The sequence below is a fragment of the Botrytis sinoallii genome, assembly GCF_014898435.1.
Source record: "Botrytis sinoallii strain Bc 23 chromosome Unknown BSIN_004, whole genome shotgun sequence".
NCBI lineage: Eukaryota > Fungi > Ascomycota > Leotiomycetes > Helotiales > Sclerotiniaceae > Botrytis > Botrytis sinoallii.
This window is the reverse complement of record NW_024066031.1, coordinates 2661266-2672678: the sequence shown is the minus strand read 5'-3', so window position 1 is coordinate 2672678 and position 11413 is coordinate 2661266. Positions and strand designations below refer to the sequence as shown.

The window sequence follows — 11413 nt, the reverse complement described above, 5'->3', positions numbered from 1 at the left end:
GAATGCAACTTATGCAAGGTCAGCTTAGCGAACAGTGACAAGACAAGCCTTCTTCTTTCTGTCTGCGCACCAATGAACACAATCCATACAATTAGATGGACGGGATGGGATGTTCAAAGGGTTGGAAGGAAGGATTGCAGGTTTAATCTTTTCTGGGAATCGATTTTACGTGGCATTATCATCATGTATGGATTATGATTGTGATCTTCAGTTCTATTCAAGGTGACTTCTAACATGATACCATCGTATCGTACATCATTCCAATAATTCGTTATTCCTTCGTGACTGCCTTTATTGAGCGTGCTATTTTTTTGTTTTATTCCAAAATATTTACACAAACCAGTGGGACACTGCAGCTGGGGGCGATTTTTGAATACCCCTCTCATACGATACCTAGTATCTCTTACCACCACCACCACCACCACCACCACCACCATCAATACAATAGATCGAATCGTGTTCTGCCACGAAGAACGAAGAACGTCTCGATTCAAAAGTGATGGATTAAATGATCGTAAATTCACCCTTTCCACAATAATCTTCGCAAATTCGCCATCGCGGATGCCAACCATCATTCGTCGAACAAATTAATCTAGAGCTTCCCGGCCCGGGTGACGGCAATAGGAACTCGAGATGTTGGAAGGTTTGGTTGCATCGTTGCTGAATCGATTTCTGGGCATGTACATACGGAATTTCGATCCTGGACAACTGAAAGTAGGAATCTGGTCGGGAGATGTTAAGCTGCGAGATTTGGAGCTACGACGGGAGGCCTTGGATCAACTAAAGTTACCTATAAATGTGGTGGAGGGACATTTGGGACAACTCACCTTGAAGATCCCATGGTCGAATCTGCGGGGTCAACCTGTACAAGTCGAAATCGAAGATATATATGTACTCGCATCACCGAAAGAAGATGCAGAGTGGGATGAAGAGGAAGAGGAGAGGAGGAGGCAGGTGGTTAAGATCGAGAAATTGGACAGTGCCGAGATGCTGAAAGATAGAAATCAAGAGGGGATGAGTTTGGAAGAACAGCAGAAGAACCAGAGCTTTACGGATAGTTTGGTTACCAAGATTATCGACAATCTCCAAATCACGGTCAAGAATATTCACGTACGATATGAGGACTCAATTTCGGCACCTGGTCACCCATTTGCTCTCGGGCTTACATTGCAAGAGTTCAGTGCCATCAGTACGGATGGTAACTGGAAGCCGACATACATACAAAACTCTTCTGGAACTACACATAAGCTTGCTACTCTTGGTGCCTTGGCTGTGTACTGGAATACGGATACAGAATTGTTGAGCACTGGGAGAGAGGCGGAGGTATCTACATCCCCGGAGGTCGCATCGCACGATGAAATGTTGACGAGGTTCAAAGAGATGATTGTGCGAGGTGAAGATGCAAAACAAGCCAATCATCAGTTTATTTTAAAGCCTGTTAGTGGTCAGATGAAGCTCGAGATGGACAAGAGCGGTAAGATAGAAATACCGCATATGAAGGCTGGGCTTTTGTTCGACGAAATTGGAGTGGTTCTTGACGATCATCAATATCGAGATGCTTTGATGATGGTCGACTTATTCCATTATTTCCTCCTTCATCAAGAGTATAAGAAATTCCAACCGAAAGGAGTTCGGCCAAAGGAGGATCCACGTGCTTGGTTCAAGTTTGCTGGTAGTGCTATCTTGAGTAAGATTCATGAACGTAATCGTCGCTGGTCATGGGCCTTCTTCAAGGAGAGACGAGACGATCGAATTCGTTACATTGAGCTCTTCAAGAAAAAGAAAAAGCAGACCGAGCCATTATCGCCTGAAGAAAATGAGGAGGTGGATAAGCTTGAGTGGAAACTCGACTACGAAGATATACGCTTCTGGAGATCCTTGGCCAGAAACCAATTGAAGAAAGAGAATGTTGGTATTAAAAAGGCAGCACCGAAGCAAAAGCAAGGGTGGGTTGCATGGGCTTGGGGCGCGAAACAACAAGAACAGGAAGAAGACGAAGAAACCACCATGACCGAGGAACAGCGGAAAGAATTGTATGACGCCATTGATTGGAACGAGAAAACAGCAATTGCGGAAAGTATCGATTTACCAAAAGAGACCGTTAAGATGCAGATCGAGGCATCGCTCAATACCGGTAGCTTCACACTCAAGCGTGATCCTCATAATAATACAGTCGAAGTGCTCAGTCTCTACTTTGATGCTTTCAAGGCAAAATTCTTACAGCGACCCGAGTCAATGTTAGCGAATGTAAGCCTTGGAGGGCTGCGAGTGAACGACGGTACGACTCCTGATTGCCTGTTCCCTCAAATTGTTCGCGTTAAAGATGCTCCCGAAACACCCAAGACGAAGCTTCTGCTCAACGGTGATGACGACGAGTCTAACGGTACTCCCGATCCATTCTTCCAATTCCAAGTCGAAACGAATCCTTTGCATGATGCCGGTGATGTTGCAGTGACCGGAAAACTCAAGCCGCTTGAGATCATTTGGAATCCTCATTTCCTTGTGGGTATAATCCAATTTCTCAAACCACCAGAAAGACACATGGAGTCAATCGGAGCTCTTATGGAATCAGCTGGAGCAACAGTAGAAGGACTCAGACAACAGACACGAGCAGGACTTGAGTTTGCACTCGAGGAGCACAAAACAATCAATGCAAAGTTAGATCTTCAAGCACCTCTCATTATTGTGCCCGAAAACATTACCTCGAGCAAAACGACTTGTCTGATTCTCGATGCCGGTCATATCAGTGTGAACAGTGAACTTGTGGATGAGGTAACAATGCGTGAAGTGCAATCAAAGCAGAAGACAGTTTATACCGATGCAGATTATAAACGCCTCGAATCTCTCATGTACGATAGATTCGTGGTCAAGCTTTCCAATACCCAAGTCCTCATTGGACCTTCCATTGAAGATACAAAAGCACAAGTCATGGAAAAGGAAGATCCTCAATCGATGCGTGTTGTCGAGAAGATCAATATTGATTTTATTGTCGAAACTTCAATCATACCAAAAGCGCCAAACTTGACCAAAGTAAGAGTATCTGGTCGTCTACCAGTACTACATGCTTCTGCCTCGGACAAGAAATACAAAAGCTTAATGAGTATTATCAACGCAGCTATTCCGAACGTTAATGCAGAGGAACTTCCAGCACAGACATTAGCGAAGAGTCGCCGAACTTCGACTTTATCAATGAGAGCACCCTCCTCGTCAAAGCCAAGGGATCGGGCACAATCTACATCGTTCAACTTCTCACGACAAGAAGCTATCATTCTTCAAGATGATTCGTCTGATGATGATGATGACGATGAATTTCAAGACGCTTCTAGCTGCAAAGAGAGTGATAAACTCAAATTGGAACAAAAGAATTTTGAGCTCAAATTCGAAGTGGAACGACTTCAGGGCTCACTTTATCGAAGTGATCCGGAAGGCAGGAAGCCAGACCAACTTTTGGTGGAAGTGGTCGCTGAGAACTTTGGCGTGAATCTTGTTCTTCGTCCATACGATCTGATTGTGGAAACCGTCCTCCAATCCGTGGTTGTGGATGATTTCATTGATAACCCTCCCGCTGAATTCAAGTCGATAGTTTCCTCTGGAGACATGGAATCAGAAGACGAAACCGCCCTCATCAACGTGAAAGTGGTGAAGGTAAATCCTCATTCGCCGGAGTTCATGCCAAAATATGACGGAGTTGAGATTAATGTAGATGTCTCTGTTTCCACGATCAACTTAGTGGTTACTCGCAAGACTCTATTGACTCTACTTGATTTCATCTTGATTACATTTACGAATCAAGACAGCCCACCTCAATTGCCTGCACCTACCAAGGAAACCACAGATGATCTACTAGCTGTGCCGGATGAATCGCCGTTTGAAGAAGAGGTAGTACCACCAGCCAAGAACACTGAATTGTCAGTTCGTGTTAAAGTTGACTTGAAGAGTATACGCTTGATACTCAATAACGATGGAATCCGATTGGCTACTCTTTCGTTCAACCATGCGGACGTAGGCATCTTTGTTTTAGGAAATACCTTGCGAATTGGCGCAAAGTTGGGAGATCTATCTTTAGTAGATGATGTTAACCTCGGAGCCTCCAGCGATTCCAGTCTTAGAAAATTGATCGCTATTGAGGGAGATGACTTGGCCGATTTCCGTTATGAGACCTTTGATGCTAAAGGCAGTTCATACCCTGGATATGATTCCTCCATCTACTTGCGCGCAGGTTCTATCAAAGTCAATTTCCTTGAAGAGCCATATCGTAAGATTATTGAGTTTTTGGTCAAGTTTGGCAAGATGCAAGCTCTTTTCAATGCCGCCCGACAAGCTGCAGCGAATCAAGCTTCTCAACTTCAACAAAGTACCAGCCGCATTAAATTCGATGTCAACGTCAAAACACCTATCGTTGTTTTCCCTCGTGTCATGGATGCAGGCAGTGGTAAAAGAGACATGATAACTGCTTATCTCGGAGAGATTTATGCAGAAAATAAATTTGTCCCGATTGATGACTCGAAGGATGCGACTGTTGCGATGAAGCTCACAGCTGGCATTAGAAATATCCGATTAACATCTGACTTTCATTTCCCTGGTGAGAAGACAGAAGAGCTTGAGCTCATTGACAAGGTTGATTTGGGTTTCTTGGTCACTTATGCTGAACACACTGCTGGAGCACTTCGTCCGGATCTAGAGATCGAAGGTCACATGTCTGACTTCAATCTGCGAATTACACAAATGCAATTGAAATTTCTTCTTGAGTTAGCAAAGTCTGTTCCAGGCGCTTTCATGGTGGATTCGGATGTCAGCGAACAACAAGCTGTAGACGAAGTGGCCAGCCCGACGACAAAAAGAGCAAAAGCAATCACCCAGAAATCATCAGACGATGACCATAATAATGAATTGGTTGATCTTGGTCCAGAACTCGGTTCTAATGTACAGAGTTGGACGAAGCTTGACTTGGCCTTCCATGTGAACACAATCGGTCTCGAACTCATTCTAGCAAAGGAGAATGAGCCAGTTGGTGATCTTGAGGCCGCAAGCTTATCGAGATTCTCTATGGACGACACGAAGGTTAAGCTCCGTATGATGACAGATGGCTCATTGGAATCAGAATTTTTAATCCACGCTTTCACCATCCAGGATAGTAGGAAGAGAGAGACGAACAAATTTCGAAAGATCATGACATCTTCGAATAAAGATGTGCAACAATTCATGGCTAGCGTTACCATCTCTGGAGGACAAGAACGCAACCTCATTGCTATCTTGTCAATAGATAGTCCAAAGGTTATCTTTGCTCTGGATTATCTTTTTGCTCTACAGGCATTCATAACTGAGGGCCTTGCTGTTGAAGAACCTGTTTCGCCAGATGACGAGGATGAAGCGACTGAATCCGAGAATGCATCTGATGCAGATTCCATGCAAGTAGCCAGGCCTAAGACTGTAGCTAGTCAAGCAAGATCGCCAAGTAAATCACCCAGTCAATCATTTTCTTCGTCCGATCAATCTTCCATGTCAATAGCCTTCAGAGTAAATGTCGTGGATGCACAGATAATATTGATTGCAAATCCACTCAGTACCAGCTCCGAAGCAATTGTACTTGGAACCAAGCAAATCCTCATGTCACAGCAGCATGCTCTCACACTACAGGTATCCGAGATGGGTATGTTCTTGTGCCGAATGGACAGATTTGAGGATACTCGCCTGAGAATTCTTGACGACTTCTCTCTCCAAATGTCATTGGACAGTTCGAAGCCAAATGCCCAAAGCATTTATCTTGATGTTGAACCTCTTGTTCTGAGATTGTCACTACGTGATATTCTTCTAGCGATTCAGATTGTACAAAGAGCATCTGAGCTTTCCGGCAATGATGATGAACCTGGTGAGAAGAAACCCGCTGCATCTGATGTCAAGGCAAAGCAATTGCATAGTTCCTCAAGCCTCAAACAGCGATCAGCTAGCGGTAGAGGTGCATCAACAATGAAGAGAACCACTGCCGGCACCATTGTACCGTCTCAACAGACTCCAACTGCCCAAGCCACTACTCAACCTGCCCACAAGAAGCATGAGGAATTGACTGCGACATTGGCAGGGATGAGACTCATTCTGATCGGTGATCTACATGAATTACCAATCCTTGATCTTAGTGTCAAGAAATTCACAGCTTCGGCTGCTGACTGGTCGGGTAATTTACGAGCTGATACCGCAATCAATATGTTCATCAATGTTTACAATTTCTCCAAGTCAGCATGGGAACCTCTCATTGAGCCTTGGGAGCTAGGACTACTAGTAGCGAAGGACTCTAACCCGGATTGTATGTCCGTCGACCTAATCTCGAAAAAGACACTCGAGATCACTGTCACATCCGCGACCATTGCACTAGCATCGAAGTCTGCGCAGTTCCTTAGCCAGTCTGATGATGTCTTATCAAAACCAAGAGGAGCCGATGCTCCCTATCGTATTCGAAATTATACTGGTTTCGATGTTAATGTATGGGCAGATGTCCCTGATGCTGATAATACCATGGCTGCTACGCTGACGGATGGCGAGGAAGCACCTTGGCGATTCGAAGATTGGGAGAAAATGCGTGAGAACCTCTCGCCTGAGAATAACAGTGGATATGTCGGAATAAGATTGGAAGGAAGTGGATTTGACAGTCTAAGCAAGATTCCAGTCAATCGTGAAGGAGAGACTCTATACAGTCTACGACCCCGTCAAGATAAGATCTTACATCGACTGCTTGTCGAAGTTACCTTGGGTGAAGATAACGTCAAGTACATCACCTTAAGATCTCCACTACTGGTAGAAAACAAGACACAGATTCCTGTAGAGCTCGGAGTCTTCGACCCTCAAGATGGTCACCTGCTCAAAATTGAGAAAATCGCACCTGGTGAAAGTCGTCCCGCGCCTGTTGGGGCGGCATTTATGAAATCACTACTGGTGAGACCAGATCAAGGTTTCGGTTATTCTTGGTCTACAGAATCAATCTTCTGGAAAGATCTTCTGAAGAGACCTACCAGGACAATCACTTGCAAGGGTGAAAGCGGTGACAAGACACCTCCGTTCTATTTCCAAATGAATGCCACTTATGACAAGACTACTCCGATTACAAGGTAAGAATCTCTGTTGTTCTTGTTTATTTGTACTGATTTAACAATCTTAGTATCTATCCTTATATGCGAATTCGACTTTCGGCACCTATTGAGCTTGAAAACTTACTACCGTACGACTTCAAGTATCGCATCTACGACAAAAATACGAAGAAAGATTGGACAAACTTCCTTCGTAAAGGTGGTCTAAGTCCTGTTCATGTCGTCGAACTTTCGCATTTACTTCTCATGAGCATTGATATGCAGGATACAGTCTTCAAGGCCAGCGAGTTTGCAATCATCAACTCAAATAACCAAGATGACTTCCATAAGGAGACAGCTCTGGTCTGTAAAGATCGTGATGGACTTGCTTTGAACCTCAGATTACATTATTTCAAAATTCCAGACAGCGGTGGAGCTTTCAGAGTCACAGTTTACAGTCCTTATGTTATTCTAAATAAGACTGGCCTAGAGATCAACATCAAACAAAAATCGCTATTGCAGCAAGCAAAGACAGCAGCCGGTCAAGGATTCCATACTGACTCAGTTGATTCTGAACGACGCAAAGCACTGCCCTATATGTTCGCATATGGAGGAGATGATCAACGAAATCGTGCTCTATTGAAGGTCGGTGACTCAAACTGGAGTAAACCGCAAAGTTTGGATGCTATCGGTAGCAACGTTGATGTCATTTTACCTTCCTCAAAGAACAACACCGAAATTCATGTGGGTATCAGTGTCGAAGCAGGAGAGGGTAAATATAAGATGACGAAGGTTGTCACACTTGCTCCTCGTTTCGTTTTAAAGAATCAAATGAACGAAGAATTAAACGTCAGAGAGCCTGGTTCATCTGAACTTTGGACTTTGAAGCCACAAGCTTTGGAACCTCTTCATTTCCTTCAGAAGAGTCAAGTGAAGCAACTCACGATGTGCTTCCCAGGATTAAATAACCAGTGGTCGTCACCATTTACAATCTCGAATCTTGGGATTACACATGTGAAATTGGCCAAGGCTGGGCAACGACAAAAACTCATCAGAGTTGAAGTCCTCATGGAAAATGCTACAATTTTCTTGCATATCAGTGCTGAGACCAAGAATTGGCCATTCTCTATGCGGAATGAGAGTGATACAGAATTCATGTTCTTCCAAGCTAACCCTAACTTGGACGATGAAGATACCGAGGACAGATCCGGATGGAAACCAATCAGATATCGGTTACCACCCAGAAGTATTATGCCATACGCTTGGGATTATCCTGCTGCTAAACAAAAGGAGTTGATAATTGTTGCAAACGGAAAGGAACGCCACATAAAACTTGCAGAGATCGGTAATCTCATTCCTATGAAGATTGGAGGAGATGATCCCAACCCCAGGAACCAAAAAATCATTGATCTCAACGTCGCAGCAGACGGTCCGACACAAACTCTCATTCTATCCAACTACAAAGCATCGAAGAGTTTGTATAAGCAAAAGTCAAGAACAAATTCTTCTGTTAGTTTTGCTGGAGGGTTTGAGGTCAAGAGTCAAGATACTGCCGTCAACTTCAAAGCACAACTCAAACTTGGTGGTATTGGTATCTCTCTGGTCAATGCTCAACTCAGGGAACTTGCTTACATTACTTTGCGTGATATTGCTCTCAAATACGCCGAATCACCTCTATATCAAACGATCACTGCCTCTATTAAGTGGATACAAATTGACAATCAACTTTATGGTGGAATCTTCCCCATGATTTTGTATCCTAGTGTTGTTCAAAAGGGCACCAAGGAAACTGAAGCTCATCCATCTCTTCATGCTATGGTTACCAGAGTCAAGGATGATTCCTACGGAGTTATTTACATCAAATATGCAACAGTCTTGGTGCAACAAATGACTCTCGAAATTGATGAAGATTTTATCTTTGCCGTCTTAGAATTCTCAAAGGTACCTGGAGCTGCCTGGTCAGAAACACATGAAGGCGTACTTTGTGATGAAAGCCTCGACATTCCAGAACCAAAACAAGAGCAATCTGGTCAAGATATCTATTTCGAACTCCTCAATATTCAACCTATGCAACTTGATTTATCTTTCGTTCGCACCGATCGAGTCAATGTTGAAGACAAGACATCATCAAAGAATCCTCTGATGTTCTTCATGAACGTTTTGACAATGGCTATTGGTAACATCAATGATGCTCCAGTCCGTATGAATGCTTTGATGTTGGAGAATGCAAGAGTTTCTGCCGCCGTTTTGATGATGAATATCTCCAATCATTATTCACAAGAAGCACTTTATCAAGTTCATAAGATCTTAGGTTCAGCTGATTTCCTTGGAAATCCTGTCGGCTTATTCACCAACATCAGTTCTGGTGTTGCTGATATCTTCTATGAACCATATCAAGGTTTTATTATGAATGATCCAGAACAACTTGGTATTGGTATCGCCAAAGGTGCCACAAGTTTTGTCAAGAAATCGGTATTTGGTGTTTCAGACAGTTTTTCGAAATGGACGGGTAGTATTGCAAAAGGTCTTGCTGAAGCTACTATGGACAAACAATTCCAAGATCGTCGTCGTATGACTCGATCTCGAAATAGACCCAAGCACGCTCTTTATGGTGTTACGGCGGGCGCAAATTCCCTCATTAGTAGTTTTGCAAGTGGTGTAGGTGGATTAGCACGTAAACCTCTTGAAGGAGCAGAACAAGAAGGTGCTGCTGGTTTCTTTAAGGGTGTCGGTAAAGGTCTTTTGGGATTTGCCACGAAACCAGCTATCGGTGTCTTTGATCTCGCTTCAAATGTTAGTGAAGGTATTCGTAATACTACGACAGTCTTTGATGATAGCGGACTCGATCGTGTACGACTCACTCGTTTCATCGGACAAGATGGAATTGTACGCCCATACTCTCAACGTGAAGCACTAGGACAATTCTGGCTCAAACAACTGGATAATGGGAAATACTTTAATGAACAATATATTGCACATCTGGAATTGCCAAGGGAAGATGTGGTGGTTATGTTGACATATTCGAGGATTATGTTGGTTAAGAGTAAGAAATTGAGTAGTGAGTGGGATGTGCCATTGAAGGATATTCAAACGATTAGCAAAGAGAGAACGGGTCTGAGCTTGACATTGAGAGGAGGAACAAATGGTCCATTTGTACCGGTTGCGGAGGAAAGTTCGAGGAACTTTTTGTATAAGAATATTGGAGTGGCGGTTGGGGAGTTTAATAAGAAGTATAAAGCTACGGAGTAGTGGGAGCTTGTGGATAGAGGGGGTTGTTAGGAGGGAGATGGTATCTGTTAGAGGGAAATGGGAACTCAGAACGGGGTTGCATGATGGATGGCATGATGAAAATGATGATGGGTGGGAGGTATGATTGCTCGAAGAAATAAAATGGGAGTCGTGGGTTTGGTGGCGATGGATAGGAATACACATGGAAAATACACACGTGAAAATTAAGATACAGTACGAATAGGTACGGGTAGAGAATATAAATATCATATTGAGTTTTTTTTAATTTTGGGTTTTTTGTTACTGAATGGATGAGTGGTGTGTTGTAATATGTATGCGTTGTGATTGTTATGGAGATGGATGGGGAAGTTTAGAATGAACATATGATATGTTGTTGGTATTGTTGATTAGAAATAGAGATGATAATGGAGATGAAAATGGAAATAACAGTAGCAGTAGTCCTCACTGGCAACCAACCTACCTCACTTATCCTACGTATATAGAAAGTTAACCGGGAACAGTGATAAGGGGGGAGGAAGTAAGGAAATAAGTAAGTAAGGAAATGAATAACGAATAATGAAAAATAACTTGAGTTGATTAGAGATTGATTGTACAAAGTAGAAACCTAATACTCGTAGATGATTACTAGATGTATGTACGTATATTCATTCAGGTATGTGGGTAGGTAGGTAAATAGATAGATAAGTAGATAAATAAATAGATAGATAGATAGATAAATAGATAAGTAGATAGATAGATAGGTAGATAGGTAGGCAGGCAGGTTAGATGATAAATCCTCAAATAATCTTTAATTACTTACATATTATCTGAAGATTATTTAAATTCCTAATTGTCTGAATTGAAATACAACAATTAAATTATTGAAAAGCTTTACTAGTTAGTAAGTAGTTATTAGTAGTAGTCATTTCCTCCCGACTTGTTTTTTCCCCACGAAGAACCATCCCATCTCATCTCATCTCATCTCACTCAAATAAATCTCTCTCCACCCATTCAATTTTTCCCTCTTCCCCCTTCCATCTATCTTCCCCTTCCCAAAAAAAACAATCACATCCCCCTCATCCCTTCCCTCAAACTCCATCCCCAAAAAACATAAAAGTACAAAAGAT

General features: G+C 42.9%; 1 protein-coding gene across 1 annotated transcript; it reads left to right on the top strand.

Annotated features, from left to right (window-relative positions):
- Positions 1-633: 633 nt before the first annotated feature.
- EAF02_003208 (uncharacterized protein) lies at positions 634-10307 on the top strand (the record flags this gene model as incomplete). The annotated part of the gene is made up of 2 exons (XM_038899256.1): positions 634-7100; positions 7151-10307. 2 exons carry the CDS (start codon positions 634-636, stop codon positions 10305-10307), a joined length of 9624 nt encoding a protein of 3207 aa, XP_038761544.1.
- Between the last annotated feature and the right edge of the window lie 1106 nt (positions 10308-11413).